Source organism: Mastigoproctus giganteus, chromosome 5 (assembly GCF_048544385.1).
Source record: "Mastigoproctus giganteus isolate SK-2022 chromosome 5, ASM4854438v1, whole genome shotgun sequence".
NCBI lineage: Eukaryota > Metazoa > Arthropoda > Arachnida > Uropygi > Thelyphonidae > Mastigoproctus > Mastigoproctus giganteus.
Window position 1 is genome coordinate 118,445,797 of NC_143579.1, and position 18,130 is coordinate 118,463,926.

General features: G+C 38.0%; 1 protein-coding gene across 1 annotated transcript in view; it reads right to left on the minus strand.

Moving 5' to 3' along the window:
• The window catches only part of LOC150085660 (protein Skeletor, isoforms B/C-like), a 356,943-nt gene that overhangs the window by 62,916 nt on the left and 275,897 nt on the right, over positions 1-18,130 (minus strand). Inside the window, exon 8 of the mRNA XM_090373427.1 lies at positions 7,667-7,780. Within this exon, the coding sequence (XP_090229553.1) occupies positions 7,667-7,780 (114 nt within the window). The remainder of the gene's footprint in view (positions 1-7,666; positions 7,781-18,130) is intronic.

The following is an 18,130-nucleotide window of genomic DNA, read 5'->3' on the forward strand; positions in this document are numbered from 1 at the left end:
TTAATAACTGCTTTACAATTGTTGTGAGCTTTAGTGTAGGCAGAAAATGAAACTGAAGAATTGGAAACAAGCCAATTACAATATGCAATGTTCTTCTCTTGAACAGCCTTAGCACTTTTATTGGAAAACCAAGGTTTAGATAAGGGTCGAGATTTTAAAGTGAAGTGCGGGATAAAGGATTCCATTCCTACAAGAATAATTTCACTGACACAATCTGAGCAAACACTGACATCAGAAGTATTGAAACAGTAATCTGACCAAGGTAAAGAAGAAAAGAAATCTCGCAGGTCATTCCATATTGTATTCTTGTAATGCCAAACAATACGAGGTTGGGAATAGCCATGAGATAAAGGCTCCATTGGAGAAGACACAATCACCAAGTTGTGATCTGAAGTGCCTAAAGGACCACTCACTTCGATGGTGTATTTAGAAGGGTTAGGTGTGAGAAAAAGATCAAGCATATTGGTTGTACGGTTAGGATTGTCCAGTATTCTTGTAGGGAAATGAACAATCTGTGCTAGGTCATTAGTAATTGCAAAAGCCTCAGCATCTCGACCAGCTGGGTCAGTGTGACTAGAAAATGGAAGCCAGCTGGAGTTGTGAACATTAAAATCACCAAGGAAAATTATCACACTGTCAGGAAAGTTGGACTGGAGAAAGTCAAGTTGCAAAGAGAGGAAGTCAAAGAGCTCCAAGTGATTAGCAGAATTGGGAGAACGGTAGAGACAACAGATGAATTTGACACAATGAGGTGGAGAGATTTTAAGCCAGAGAAGATCGTAAAGAGGAGATTCCAAATTACTGTCTCTAACGGAATATCAGAATGGACATATGCATAAGTACCAGCTTTGAGGCGAAAGGAATCATACAGCAAATAGTTTGGGTAACTGAAATCAGCAGTAGTTGAATCAACTGATAACAGATTCTGTCAGAAAAAGTACATGGGGTTTGGCAGACTGCAAGTGGAAATGGACATCGTTGAGATTTGAATTGAGACCATGTATATTTGTGAAATAAACTAGGAAGTGTTTGGGAAGTTTAGATCTTTTCGCAAACAAGCTTTCCCTATTAGTTTGACAATTCATGGTGTATTCAATAGAAAGAAAAGTTTGGGGGGGGGAACATGCTGTATGAAGCAATGAAATTTTTGGATATGGCATACACATGGTAAGAATATACCCAGATCCATGACATAACCTGGCCTCCACAATGCTCCCCCTGCATACACACTACTCGGACTCCCTCCAGCCACTACCTGGCAGAGTAGAGGTAGCAAGATTATACACTAGCTAATCCGGAAGCCTCCTAAAGTGTTACCAATAAGTTCGATCTGTTACTAACTAGCGACCGGCCTGCAAACATCGTTTTAGAGCTGTACCCTCGAAATGTAAGGAAGATTGGATCTCGCCATGATGTCCATCGTAGCCTCAAAAGTCATCAGTCATACTGCATGATGGAAGAGATGGGGAATGGTTGACTGGAACTTAGCTCTGGAGACTAAATATGGGTTCCACCACTTCAAGTCTCCAATAAGCAAAGTGGTGGTATTGCACTGGTTGATGAGAGTCATCTACCGCCTAGTATTGCCTGATAACACAGAGGGGCGGCATACCTCCATATGGTGTGGGCGGCACACCTCGACCCCTTGGTGGTCACCCATAGTGCTTGTGCATGGAGGTGGCAGTCCTGATTTGAAAATATTGGAATGAACACCTTTTGAAATATTAATAATTGCATGCTCATTTAACAATGTTAATGACCAAATAATAGGCTTCTTGATTACTAAAATTAGGTTTTTTCCAAAGAAAGCTCCTGGGGATATATATATGGCCAAAATCATTAAGAAAATTTGGACAATTGAGCACACACAAATTATCAATATATCTAAAAAAAAGAATATCCTGGGGAAAAGAGACTTCATACCATTAGAGATATAAGTTAGCAATGATAACATTATGCAGAACTGCCTGTTGGCTTTCCTAGAATTTGCTGGTAAACCATGTCAAAGTCAAAGTTATTGAAGAGACAGAGATTGAAAAGACTATTCTAAATTGTGGCATTGTATTTTTATATTTAAAGTACATTTTCTGTGGAACCTATTCAGATTAATACTGGTGAAAAGACTATGGTTGCTGTTATTATTGGAGGTTTTATGGCAAAATGGCAGCTAAAGGCCATTATGTGCCAGCTAATGACGTTACGGGAATGTAAAGTATCCACACCTTAACTAAGTGTAATTTAAGTGTAATTTTATTATTAGCTAAAATGCTCAGGGTAGGTTTAAGTAATTGTACTAATGTTTTTTCAGGTCATCATCATAAGCCATTTTCAATTCATTGCAGGATGAAGGCCTCTCCAGCAACTTTCCAGTCATGGTGGTAGTATACATTGGTTCATTATTTTACATTTCAGACAAATTGGGATATTGCTCCTCAGTATGTGACCATATTTCCTGAATGCTATCCATCCAAAATTTATTCTTCTCTTGACTTGCATCCATTTATCATTATTACAGCTAATGACTTGTCCCAGATAAGTATTTGACTCCACCTTTTCAATTACTGCTCCTTCAATCATTATATCCCTTTCTTTCTGTTCATAATTATTTTTGTTTTAGCCATATCTTTAGTCCAAAATCCTTACTAACTCTGCATAACTGATTAAGATTTTCCTCTAATTCTTTGGGATCATGGCTTATGACCACAAGGTCACCTGCAAATCGTAAATGGTTTAGGTACTCTCCATTCACATTGACTCCTTTCTGCGACCAGTCTAATCTTCTGAAAGCTTCCTCAAGGGCAGCAGTAAACAAGTTCGGAGATATTGTGTCTCCTTGTCGAACTCCTTTCTCAATTTTAGATTGAGAAAATTTTTCTTCAAAATCATAATGTATTGGGTGTCTATGCCTTGTCTTTCCAGTGCCCGAAACGTTGCCTTATGCTGTATGGAGTCAAATGCCTTTTCATAATCCACAAATGCCAGGCATAATGGTGTTTTATATTCTTTTGTTTTCTCCATTAGCTGTGATATTACGTGAAGGTGATCCATAGTTGAGAATCCCGTCCTAAAGCCAGCTTGCTCTTTTGGTTGATTCTCATTAAGTATTCTTTCTAATCTGTTTAGTTATTATGTTATTTTTGGTTTTTAGGAGCATTAGCAACTAAGGCCATATTGCTCCAGGGATATGTGGTGGTCATTCTCTGACCTTTTCGCATCCTCCGTATTCGGTGGTCACGGGCTCGAACCCCGGTCTAATCAAGAAGCATGTGCTACGCACTGTTTCTCCTGCCCACCTGGCTACAGAGGCACCTAATCTGTTAGTAATGACCCTTGTGAACAACTTGTAGATGTGGGATAATAAGCTATTTGATCTATAATTTCCAATTTCTGATTTCTCCTTTCTTATGTTACCCATTTATGGACAAATTCAATGGAAACGTTCGGGGAAACACAAGCAGTTGCTCTTGACATCTCAAAGGCTTTCGATCATGTTGGACATAAAAGTCTCCTAAACAAGCTTCCATCTTATGATTTGCCAATTCTTATCCAGCTTTTTCTCTGATCGCTCACTGAGGGTGATGGTAGATGGCTCTCCATCTTATAACTTTTCCACTAATGCTGGTGTCCCCCAAGGTTCAGTTCTTTCCCCCCACTCTTTTCCTCTTGTATATAAATGACCTTCTTCCATTGACTGGAAATCCTATCCAGAGTTTTGCCGATGATAGCATGTTGCATTCCACTTTCCATTTTGAGATACCTTGCCCTGCTCAATCAACTTTAACTTCTCGAATATCTGCTACCAATTCCTTAAATGCCGATCTTCAGGTAATTCTCCAGTGGGTCAAAGGCAACTTAGTTGATTTAAACCCTTCTAAAACTCAGTCTTGTATCTCGCAAAAAGGATTCTTCTGCTCCTATGCTTATCTTTAGTGACACTGATTTCTAGGCAAAATGATATATCTCTTTTGGGGATTACCCTGACTGCTAATCTCTCTTGGCACAAGCACATTACAAATATTGCTTCCTCTGCATCTAAAAAACTTTGTTTTCTCTTTTGCTCTCGGTGTTACTTTTCTTCCAAACAGCTGTTCACTCTGCACAAATCTGCCCTACCATGGAATATTGTTCTCACATATGGGGCAGTGCCCGCAAAACCCCTCTCACGCTTCTAGATTCCATTCTGAAGGGGGCAGTTAGGTTAATTAATGATTCCTCTCTAACAGTCTCTCTCCACTCACTGTCTCATAGATGTACTGTTTCTGCATCATCCCTTTTCTACAGCTACTTCCATGGGCATTGTTCTTCTGAATTAGCTTCTATAATTCCCGCTCTCTCTTTGAAAACAGTCCAAACACATGCCGCCACCAGCCAGCCAACATCCATTTACTGTCCAACTTCAAACTCACAGAACCAACTTTTCATCTTCCTCGTTTATTCATTCAACTGCCGTTTTCTGGAACAAACTTCCTTCGTACCTATTTCCTAAAAATAACAGTCTACAGAAGTTAGTCTAATGTCAACAAATATCTTCTTTCATCTTCTCAACCTCCAACCCAAGCACAAGTAGGTTCTAATACCTCTTGTGTTTGGGGTTTTCATAAAAAAAAAAAAAAAAAAAAAAAAAAAGTAAATTCAAGTCATGTCCCTTTTATGTCTAAATCCTTCCTCACAATCCTCTGGAGTTTAGCATATAATGTTCTAATCTTAGTTTTCAAGTACTTGACATGCTCCATAAAGAACAACCGTTCTAAAATCAAACCTAGATATTTTCTGACTCTAACATATTGATCTGGATCATCCAGATCAATATGTTAGATATTGATCTGGATGATCTCCGTATGCCACTCGGCTACGGAGGCCGTGACAAAGGATAATACTACTCACTATTACCAGAGCATGTCACCCAGTAAGCACACCTGTGCTACAGTAAGTGCCCTGTTCATACTTAACTGCCCTTTTAATAACATTTGGACAGTTTTATTTTTGGGATATCTGCAATTTGTTGAGCCTACTCCAGCTTTCTAATTTGATTAAAATCTCTTTGGATTTCTTTTCTATCTCAGAATGAGAATTTCCAAAAACAAGGATCATTAAATCATTAGAGTATCAAACTATTTTTATACCTTCCATTTGTTGAATCAAAAACTCGTCAAGACAATGCTCATACAAAGGGACCGATAACCGAACCCCGAGGACAATCTCTGTACTTCTTTCTCAACTTTAGTATACAAAGTCTTCACAACTTTCCTACTATGGAAATAACTTCTGAAAACAGAATATAACTTCACCGAATGTTCTGTAACTCTAATCTAAGCAAGGATGCCCTCCCACCATAACCTCTCAAAGGTGCCTTTAGAATCAATAAAAATGCCTAAAACACACCCAACCACACTGCTTGGGTCAAGCTATGTATAGCATCCTCTGTCCCAACACCTTGTAAAAGTGTTGGGACAGAGGATGTGTTGGGACAGAAATTTTCCTTATAAAAGGTAACACACGAGTGGTTGTAGAACAAAGATCAAATGCTGTCCTCCTGCAGCTACTTTAGAATCAATAAAAATGCCTAAAACACACCCAACCCTTTATTGGGACAGAGGATGTTGGGACAGAAATTTTCCTTATAAAAGGTAACACATGAGTGGTTGTAGAACAAAGATCGAATGCTGTCCTCCTGCAGCTACAGGAGTGGGCACAAATGCACACGCTCAAAATATCGCCTGAAAAACCAAACAAATACTTCGAAAAGGGAGGCACCTCCATAGCCAGGTGGGCAGGAGCAGCAGTGCGTAGCACACACTTCTTGATTAGACCGGTGTTCGAGCCTGTGACCACCAAATACGGAGGATGCGGAAAGGTCAGGGAATGACCACTGCATATCCCCGGAGCAATATGGCCTTAGTTGCTAATGCTCCTAAAAAAAAAAAAAAAAAACAAACAAACAAACAACAACTTTGAAAAGGCAACTTGGACATAAAAGACATCCACAAATCAAAATTCACACTACTACTAAATGGTAACAGCCTAAAATACCTTGGAGGGGTCTTTGATGCAAATTTAACTTTTTATCCCCATTTGACCTACTTGGCAAAGAAAGCGAGAATTTATGCAGGTATGATTGCCAGGATCAGTTGAGCAGACTGGGGCTCAAAAGAAAGACCCTGGCAATCGTATACTGTACAATGTTCTTACCTGTTATCACTTATGGAGCCGGTGAGTGGTTCACCCGGTCAGCCATAGTAAGAAATAGGAATAAATTAGAATTAATACAAAGGATAATAAAAAAAGTAAAGTGCAGCCATTATCAACCCACTGCAGGATGGAAGCCTCCTCAACAATTCATGCTGAGGGAATGGACCATAATCTGCCACGCTGGTCCAGTGCGGGTTGGCAGATCGACCGTATTCAGCAGTCACGGGCTTGAACCTCGGTCTACTCAAAGAGCGTGTGCTACTGCACTCCCGCTCTTGACCACTCGGCTACGGAGGCCGTGACAAAGGATAATACTACTCACTATTACCAGAGCATGTCACCCAGTAAGCACACCTGTGCTACAGTTGCTGGCCAGAGCTCTCCCACTTTACCTGGAAGTAGCCAAAAGAGGCTTATATTATAGACTTAAAAGGGAATACCCACAGAATTTCTGGGGAAAGCCCTTGATACAGCCAACACCTTCAATGCTGAAAGAAAAAGAATAGCCACAAAGCTCCATGAGCTATGGCAAACAAAGTGGGAGCAGGAAACCAGAGGTCTGGTTAGCAAAAGGTTTCTGCCATGGGTGGCAATGGTTAGCCCAAAGCCACCTAAGTGGTATGCCCCTAGACTTTTTACAACATTTATATTGACAGGTCACTAAAGGAAAGTGTAGGGTCAAGATGTGACATAAACAATGATTAAGAATTATTTTGCAAAAGCAGGTTTTGCCAAAATGGCGATTAACAGTGATGAGAGGGATGAACTACTACAAGATATTGAGCAATCTTGGGAAGAACTCCAAGTGAGAGGTTTGATCAGTGGAGAAATTGTTCTTGATGAATTTTTAGGAGTTGATAATGATGTCACAGTAATTGAATATCGAGTGACTCCCACATTTTGGAGAGTATTCAAAGATCTTGTGACAATATCGACGATGAGTTGGATGAAAATTAGGGCAATATTAAACCTTTCAAACATGAAATGTTGGCAGCATTTGAAAATTTTGCATTGAGACCTTCAGTGTGAAGAAAATGTTGCAGAAAATATATTTGGGTGTTTAAACAAATGCAAACATTTTTATGAACAATGTACATTAAAATCCTATGACCAACAAAAAAATTACCAAATATTTTATGAAATAATTAATATATTAGTACACTTCTTAAAAGTGTACTAATATATTTTGCACATCATGTAGGTACACTGGTCATTTCTTAATATGTACGTATTAATAAATTAATTGTTTTAAAATTTATTAATTTTCACATATTTCTGATTATTTCCCATCTTTTACTATATTTCTGAATATTGAATTATGGTAATTTTCATTGTTGAAAAGGTCATATTTCTTTATCACACTATTTCTGCTCAGTGAATTTTTTCAAGTGAATGATCAATTTCATTATATAGAGGTCTGACTGTATTTATACATCAACTATATATACACAACGTTTTGCAACAAAATGTCACTTACTTTTTGTATAGTAAGCACTGTGGTATCCAGCTTCTTTTAAACTGTTAAGGTTTCCTATTGCTGCCACTATTGTTAATGATTCAAAAACAGCAATGGACAAATCTTGCTCATCACCTACACATAGAAAAGCATCAGTGGATAAAATACTACAGTAAAAATTGCTAGCACTGCAAATATGAAAGAAATAGTTATAATTTTATCATTATAATTCACCTGAACATACACTATACTTTAAAGAGTATTCAGCCACACCTATCTGTTACTAAAGAAGTAAGTCCAACTGACTATATGCAAAAAAAGTAGTAGTTATGAAAGTCACGGGAAGTAACACAGATTAAAGAAGCAGTACAGACTGCAATACAGAGCTTATAAGTTTCAAAGAGGTTTGATTGCCAGATGGCTTATTAGTCATTTGTTGCTGCTACTGCAATCTATTTAAATCTTTAAAGAAAACTGTAGCAACATGGCAGAAATATGAATGAGAGTAAAAATAACATTCAGAAAAAAATTTATAGGCTATGAACACATGGAGTGGAATCAGCAATTCCTGAAGAAGATAGTTTCATCATCCCAACATACATCTCTTCAGTAGTATGAGGTGCTATCCAAAAGTTCCCAAAATTTGAATGTTGCACGGGAACTACATCTAGTACAGACTTGTGGCACTAGGTAACACTGCATGCATCCTTTGTGAATCAGTGTGTCATGTGGCTTTGGGCTAGATAGTCATTGAATATTTATGCACAGTTCTTTGGTGGTGTATTTCATGCAGTTCGTGATTGTTGCGATGGCTGATGTGTGAGAGAGCAATGTGCTTCATCAAGTTTTGTTTCCTTCTTAATGATACAGCAACAGAAACCCATAAGAAGTTGAAACAAGCTTTTGGTGACAATGCTTTAGGCCAGACGTAGACCCACTAATGGTTTACTGTTTTAAAAACAGTCTAATGTCGGTTGATGACGATGATTGCTCTGGGCATCCATTATCGAGCACCACCCTGGAAAATGTTGCAAAAGTTTGGGCGGCAATCCGTGAAGGCTGCAGGCGGACCATCCACGATATTTGTGGCATTGTAGGACTTTTCAGCAGATTTTGTCAGATGTGTTGAACATTTGGACAGACAACTTGAGTAGTCGAGACCCGCTAATTTTCGTATGCTAATAATTTATTGTAATTTTTCCTTGTAGAGGATCTGCGATCTCGTTATGGATTTTTTGAAAAGGGCTAGTATAGGCTATTTTTGAAAATTTTAAAGGAATATTAAATTTTAGGAATATTATATATTTTATTTTAAGGCAGAAGAATACTCTTACCTGGGGTTTTCTTCAGGAACGGCTGCATCTGGGTGAGGTGTAATTCCGAAGGTGTTGAAATTGTAGCCGTTCCTGAACAAAAACCCCCAGGTAAGAGTATTCTTCTGCCTTAAAATAAAATATATAATATTCCTAAAATTTAATGTTCCTTTAAAATTTCTGAAAATAGCCTATACTACCCCTTTTCAAAAAAAATCCACAAAGTTTATTTCAAATCCAATATGAGATCGCAGATCCTCTACAAGGTAAAATTACAATAAATTATTAGCATTTGTCCGATTTTATGAAAATTAGTGGGTCTCGACTACTCAGGTTATCTAATAAAGTTTCAAGACTTTAGGACCTCCACATATTTTTGTACTCTACGAGTTGAACGTGAGAAGGATTGCGGCCAAGTTCGTGCCACGGTTACTGAGTGAAGACCAAAAGCAGCATCATATGGAAGTTAGCACAGGTCTTCAAGAATGGGCTAGGACTGATCAAAACTTCCTTTCTATGGTCATCACTGGTGATGAGAGTTGGGTTGGGTACATGGGTATGACCTAGAAACCAAGCAACAATCATCCCAGTGGAACAGCCCATCTTTGCCCCAACCAAAGAAAGCCCAAAAAGTGAGGAGCAATGTGAAGTTCACATTGATCTGTTTATTGGACACTGATGGGATTAACCATATGGAATTCGTCCCTCCTGGCCAGACTGTCAACGCAAAGTTCTACTGCGACATCCTGAGGCGATTAAGGGAAGCTGTCAGGAGGAAATGTCCAGAGAAGTGGCACACAAAGAACTGGGTCCTTCGTGCCAGCCCATACATCTCTCACTGTGGTGCAGTTTTTGGCATCCAACAACATGACAATCGTCGCCCCCACCCCCTTATTCACCAGACTTAGCCCCCTGCGATTTCTTCCTCTTTCCCAAGAATGAAAATCAAGCTGAAAGGTCAAAGATTTGACAGCGTAGAGGATATCCAAACCGAATTGCAAGCGGTGCTGAACACTATGACAAAGAAGGACTTTCAGGAGGCATTCAAATCATGGAAGAATGGGGTCGGTTTTTATGCTCTCAATGGGACTACTTTGAAGGTGACGGAAGAAAATAAGATCCAAGGTGAGTCTAATTTATTTTATAAATATATTTCAGGAACTTTTGGGTAGCACCTTGTAAGTTCAGAGGACAAGGCACAAACAGGCATAATTGTGGAACTTTACAGTTCTACTACTTTGGTGTACACTGATAGAGGACAAGTCAAACACATTCAAGTTGGACAGATGAATGAGAATGGTCAGAGTATAAACAGTTATGACACTATATATAGTATTGTAACTATTTCAGAGTATATAGTTATACTGTACACCAACACAGTACAGGTAATCCTCTTATAACACAGTTATTTGGTTCCTACAAAATCTTGTGTAATGCAAAACTGTGTTATACGGGACTAAGAACCAGTACAAAAAGGGGGGGGTTACATTCCAAAAGCTAACAAAAATACACCATATTTTTTTTATAACTATCGGAAACTAAATTTTTATAATAGTAGTAACTTAAATAGTAATAACTGAACAAACGTCTTACCTTACAAACTGTGAAACATATATGTCAGATAATGTACTTTCATTTAATTTTTTTCCTCTTCATCGCTACCAAGCACAATCAAACGAGAACGTTTTCTCTGTTGCTGAATATCTTCACCTTCTGAACTTTCTTCTGCAGCATCGATTTCGTGTATCTTCTCCTCTCTTTAAAAAATCAGTAATCTGGGTTTGTTTGCTTTTTCTTGATAGATCTTTGTAAATTTCATGGTATGGAGCTAAACATTTTTGAAGCTCTTTTAAACTTTGTGTTCCTTTCAGTTGAAGGATCTGCATTCAAAAAATATGATTCTAATTGCTCAGCTAACTTTATGCCTTCCCATATGCATTTTAGTCTAAAATTTGGAACTTCAGAATTTTTTTCTGCACTATCATCCTCTGAATTGATTTGATTTACTTCTGATGCCATTTCCACCAAATCCGCTTTGCCGGCCTCTTTTTCTACCAGTAATTCGTGAATTTCTTCAGTAGTCATATGATCAAAACCTTCCCCTCCTACCGACTTAGCAAGTTCTACTATCACACCAATTCTATTTTCTACCGGTTCAACCATATTTCCTGAATGAACTGACTCTGGCCATACATTTTTCCAACATGCATTTAATGTTGATGGTTTTACTTCCTTGAGCGATAAAGCCATGATTCCAATACGTCCACAACTGAAAAATGTTTCCATGCCTCCATCACTTCAATAGATTCGGAATCAATTTCTTTCCAAAATCCATTGTAACGATTTTCTGATGTAATGCGCTTTAAAGGTAGATAAAATGCCTTGATCCAATAGCTGAATTAATGAAGTTGTATTAGGTGGTAGGAACATTACTTCACAACGTTTGGATGACTTAAACCTTTTGGTTGGCCTGGCACGTTATCCAATAGTAATATAACTTTGAAATCTAGATTTTTCCGCTTTAAATACTTTTCCACATCTGGCACAAAACAATTTAGAAACCATTCTTTAAATAGATCGGTGGTTGCCCAAGCTTTTTTATTCGCTTTCCAATATGCTGGTAACACATTTTTATTTACACCTTTCATTACACAAGGATTAGAGGATCTATAAACCATCATAGGTTTTATCATGTAATCTCCTGATGCGTTACTGCACATCAGTAATGTTATACGATCTTTTGATGCCTTAAAACCTGGTACAGTTTTCTCTTTTTTTGAAATAAATATTCTGTTTGGCATTTTTCTCCACCAAAGGCCTGTTTCATCGGCTTTGAAAACTTTGTGGTGTGTGTCCGTGGTCTTCAATAATTTTTTAAAATTCCTCTGCATACTTCTTCGCAGCTTCCTTATCAGCTGATGCACTTTCCCCTTGAATTCTTATGTTATGTAACGAGAAGCGGTTTTTAAATTGCTGAAACCAACTTTTACTGGCAACAAACTCTGGGTTAACAGAAGATTCTCCATTTTCTTTTAAATGGTTATAAATTTTGAGTGCCTTTTGTTTAATTACATTTCCGTCTAATGGGATCAGTTTTTTACTGTTATCAGCAATCCAAATGCTGAGTGCTTTTTCCATTTTCTCAATTATTGGTGCTCGGGGACGAGCTGTCATATTTGCGGAAATGAAAGATCCTGTAGCAACAGCAGTTCTCATTTTCTGTTCATTTTTCTTTATGGTCTGGATTGTTGCTTCATTTAAATTTAAACTTTTTGCAATGTATGATACCTTTTCCCCTTTTTTTTAAAACTATCCAAAATTTGCATCTTTGATTCTAAAGAAATAAAGTTTCTATTGAGCACTGATTTTTTGCTTTCCACGGACATAATTTAGGGCTGGAATTTAATTCACAACAAAGAACAAAGTTTAGTAATACATACCCGGAAAAATTAATAAACGATCAAATAAAAACCAAAATAGCCTTACAAAAACTTTAAAAGTCACAAACTTCATGCTTCGAAGTCAATTTTTTATGCTGTCAAACAAGCAGAGATCCTAACCCAGGGATCTTCCAAAAAATACAGTGCACCTTCGCTTTATGATTGGTTCACTGTAATCAAATCACTTTATGATGGACTCTTCATAATAAAATACCGTTTTAAATGGTGTTTCTAATAAGCGAAAATAGGAGGAATATTATTCACAGGCTATAAAAGTAAAGATATAAAGCAAAAATTTAATTTTATTACCTTACCAATTAACAAAGTTAAAAGATACGTGAAAATCGGTAGAATGTTTTCCAGTAAGCAAAATAAAAATAAATTTATGCTTACGTATATAGCTTAATTAATATGTACTGTAATATGTACATACTAATTGATATTTCTGTTCACTGACTTTTTCTTTTTGTTTTAAAATTTAAAACAGTAAAAACGATAAACAATTAATAACAAATAAAAGGGCACGCACAAGTTGCAAGTGACATACGGAGTAATGAGTTTCTGAAAATTATGTTTTTATATGATTTAATATTTCATGGTAGGAGAAACACATTTCACCATAATAATGTGAAAACCCACAGAATTCCAGATGTCTGTACTATAGCAAATGCAAGAAGGTTGAGTTTACTACCTGTTTAATAATTAGATTACACTAACAGAAAATAAAACGGAAAATGCGTATTGTTTTATGGTAGTGACCGCCAGAAATGTACTTTAGAAAAATATCACACGCCGATAATGACTAGTGAATCAGCAGTGGGGATTCACAAAATGGAATGGAAATGTTGAAAAATTACATCCAACATAATAGAAGGGTTTTCTCATCACAAAAAATCGAAAAAATACCGTGTTATACGAGATTTCCCGCAATTCTCAAACCATGTTATGCCACATTTCCCACAATTCTAAAAGTGTTAGAGCGAAACTGTGTTATATTGTGCAAGGCTCAAGGGGTAGAATTTTTTTCAGCCTGGTCTGTACTTGTTAACGGGAGAGACTGCTTCTACAGGGATGGAATACACTTAAATAGAAAGGGTGCAAGAATATTTGCTGATGCTATCGAGGCAGTGTTAGGTGGGTCGGAAAACTGCTAGTTTGGGGGGGATACAAGGACTAATAGATTGCCAGTAGCCACTGGCAGAGGTGAAAGTGATTCTTGTACTGCTTCTATTGGAATGAGCAGCAGCCTGGAAAACAAGATGCAGGGTATTTCAGAGACTGCTGGGAGTCATTGTGATACAGTAAACACATGGGTTGTGTTAGGATAGATAAGAATAGGAACAGGTGCATGTATACTTGTGTATACACCAATGCTAGGAGTTTGGTAAATAAATTTGATGAATTTGAGGTATTGCTCAAAACATCAAAGGCAGATACTGTTGGGATATCAAGACGCAGTGTCACACAGATATAAGGAATGCAGAACTGGAATTTGGGGTGTACAATGTGTACAGAAAGCATAGACAGGATAGGAAGGGAGGAGGAGGGGTTATGCTATTAGTTAAGAAACAAAATCCAAGGAAGTGACGCCAGTTGACATCACTGGACAGTGCAGTGTCGAGTCAGTTTTGTGCATGTATACTTGCATATACACCAATTCTAGGAGTTTGGTAAATAAATTTGATGAATTTGAGGTATTTCTCAAAACATCAAAGGCAGATACTGTTGAGATATCAGAGACGTGGTGTCACACAGATATAAGGAATGCAGAACTGAAATTTGGGGAGTACAATGTGTACAGGCAGGATAGGAAGGAAGGAGGGGTTATGCTATTAGTTAAGAAATACATAAAGGAAGGGAGGTGGGGTTATGCTATTAGTTAAGAAACATAAAGGAAGGGAGGAGGGGTTATGCTATTAGTTAAGAAACACAAAGGAAGGGAGGAGGGGTTATGCTATTAGTTAAGAAACACAAAGGAAGGGAGGAGGGGTTATGCTATTAGTTAAGAAACACATAAAGGAAGGGAGGTGGGATTATGCTATTAGTTAAGAAACATAAAGGAAGGGAGGAGGGGTTATGCTATTAGTTAAGAAACATAAAATCCAAGGAAGTGAAGCCAGTCGACATCACTGGACAGTGCAGTGTCGATTCAGTTTTGTGCATGTGCATGTATACTTGCGTATACACCAATTCTAGGAGTTTGGTAAATAAATTTGATGAATTTGAGGTATTTCGTAAAACATCAAAGGCTGATATTGTTGGGATATCAGAGACATGGTGTCACACAGGTGTAAGGAATGCAGAACTGGAATTTGGGGAGTACAATGTGCACAGGCAGGATAGACAGGGTAGGAAGGAAGGAGGGGTTATGCTATTAGTTAAGAAACACATAAAATCCAAGGAAGTGAAGCCAGTCGACATTACCGGACAGTGCAGTATCGAGTCAGTTTTGTGTTACATAAGCATTGGGAGATCAAAATTGAGAGGGAGTGTGCTATAGGCCTAATGACTCTGATGAGTATAACAAGAAACTGTACAGGGAAATAGAGTGGGCCAGTAAATCAGAGAGTCTTATAATGGGAGATTTTAATTTCCTAGATATTGACTGGAATTTGTGGGTTGGTCATTCACACACTAGCAAGGCTTTGGTGGATTGATTGGATGATTTTTTTCTACATCAGCATGTCCGGGAGGCAACTAGAGGGAGTAAAACTCTTGATTTGATTATCAGTACTGATTCTACATGCATTAAGAATCTGCAAATAAAGGAACCACTAGGTGGCAGTGATCACAGTGTGCCCAAGTGAGATTTACTTAAAGAGGTAACTACCACTGGGTAAAGGGAAGGGTTTTTGCTTTGGTAAAGGCGACTACAGTGGTCTGAGACAATATTTAAATTCTATACAGTGGGACCAACTGATGATGTTACCAACAGCAAATTCAAAATGGGAAGCATTCAAAGAACTTATCTTGGAAGCTACTAGACTTTACATACCAACTAAGAAACATTTAGGCCTAAATGGATGCCAGATGAACTAATGAGACATGTGGCAGAGAAGAAAAATACATGGGATACATATAAATTAATGACTGACATGGAAGCCTATGATAGATATAAGCTGGTCTGTAATCAAGTCACAAAGGAGATGAGGCAGGCAAAGGCAGAATATTAGAAATCTTTGGCAAAGGATGCAAAGAAAAACAACAAAGAGTTCTTTACATATGTAAACTCTAGAATGAGAGGGATGAATCAGATTGGTCCACTGGATATTGATGGTTCAACTATTGATGATCCTGCTCAGGTGGCTAACAAACTAAATGAGTATTTTGCATCTACATTCACACAGAAGGAGTTATTCAGGGAGGGGAATGCCAGAGGTGAATAAACTCTGGCAGTGAGCTAGATGATTTTGTAATAACTGAGAGGAAAGTGGAGGAGAAATTGTTGAAGATAAACATAAAAATGGCACTCGGGGTAGACAGGATCTATCTAGTTATAATAAACAAGACAGCAAAAGAAGTAAGCAAACCCTTAGCCATAATTATGAGAGCTTCCTTGGACTCAGGGGAGGTACCCATGGACTGGAAACGTGCCAATGTGACCCTGATCCACAAAGGAGGATCAAAGGACGACACAAGTAATTGTGTTGCCCTGGAACACACTTCTGTTCCAGGAAAATTAATGGAAGCACTAGTTAAAGAAGGACTGCAGAATCACCTAGACAAGGCTTCAGTTATAGCTCGGACACAGGATGATTTTATTAAAGGGAAGTCTTGGCTGACCAATTTGATTAGATACTATGATGTGACCACAAAGGAAGTGGATGCAGGGAATAATTTGATATCATATATTTGGATCTTAGAAAGGCTTTTGATACTTAAGAAAGAAATACAGTATAACCCAGTGAATGTATTTATTAACACAAATATACAGCAGAAGCTTTACATTCACACAGGAGGAGATGACAAAAATTCCAAGTGTATTACTGTTATGAGGGGTATTCAATAAATTATCTACCTAAGGTACTTCCCATAATTATATTTTAATGATTCATGATTTATCATGTTCTTAGATATCTCAACTTGAATCATACTAATTTTGATCCCATTACGTTTTTAGGTTGTGCTGCTGTAACAGAAAGGAGGAAGACTCCTGTATTAAATTATGGATTTGATGAAATTGGCACATTGTTCAGTTAAAGTTTTTCACCAAAGAAGGAAATGTGCCAAAGGCCATTCATGAAATCATGGTGGCTGTGTAGGGCAACAATGCACCTTCATAGTACCAGTGAAATTCTGGTAAAAATAATTCAAGTGGGGTAGAGAGTCATTAGCATTAGTAGAGGCATATGATGCAAGAAAGCAAACTTATACAGCATCATCCAAAAAAAATAAAAAAACCCTTCCCATTTCACCCATCCATTCATTTCAAATGTTTGTCTAGTTCTGCCTTGAATTTCTTTAAGCTATCAACTTCCACAATGACAGATGGAAGTTTGTTCCAGCAATCAACTACCTGCTGGCTAAAGGAAAATTTCCACACATCTATTCGACAACTGTCTTTCCCCAATTTCAGTTTATGCCCCCTCAGGTTTGTAATCTGAGCAAGAGGAAGAATCCCATCAGCATTGAGCCTGCTGAATCCATTCAAGGCCTTATACACTTCAATCAGATCTCCTCGCAGGTGACTAGTCTCCAGATTTTTTTTTTTTTATGTAAACCCCAAACACGAGAGGTATTAGAACGTATAGTACTGTGCTTGGGTTGGAGGTTGAGAAGACGAAAGAAGATATTTGTTGACATTGGACTTGAACTTCTGTAGACTGTAATTTTCAGGAAATACGTATGAAGGAAGGTTGTTCCAGAAAACGGCAGTTGAATGAATAAAAGAGGGAGATGAAAAGTTTGTTCTGTGAGTTCGAAGTTGGACAGTAAATGGATGTTGGTTGGTGGCAGCACGTGTTCGGACTGTTTTGAAAGAGAGAGAGCGGTAATTATAGAAGCCAATTCAGAAGAACAGTGCCCATGGAAGTATCTGTAGAAGAGGCATGCAGCAGAAACAGTACGTCTATGAGAGAGCGAGTGGAGAGACTCTGTTAGAGATGAATCATTAATTAACCTAACTGCCCTCTTCTGAATGGAATCAAGAAGCCTGAGAGAGGTTTTGGGGGCACCAAAACCTATCTCAGAATATTGTTCCCACATCTGGGGTGGTGCCCCCAGATGTGGGAACAATATTCCATGGCAGGGCGGATTTGCGATTCATACAGAGTGAGCAGCTGTTTGGAAGAAAAGTAACGCCGAGAGCAAAAGAGAAAACCAAGTTTTTTAGATGCAGAGGAAGCAATATTTGTAATGTGCTTGTGCCTGGAGAGATTAGAAGTCAGGGTAATCCCCAAAAGAAATATATCATTTTGCCTAGAAATCGGAGTGTCACTAAATATAAGCATAGGAGCAGAAGAATCCTTTTTGCGAGATATAAGACAAGACTGAGTTTTAGAAGGGTTGAAATCAACTAAGTTGTCTTTGCCCCACTGGAGAATTACCTGAAGATCGGCATTTAAGGAATTGGTAGCAGATTTTCGAGAAGTTGAAGCTGATTGAGCAGGACAAGGTTTCTTAAAATGGAAAGTGGAATGCAATGTACTATCATCGACAAAACTATGGATAGGATTTCCAGTCAATGGAAGAAGGTCAGTAATATAAAAGAGGAAAAGAGTTGGGAAAAGATC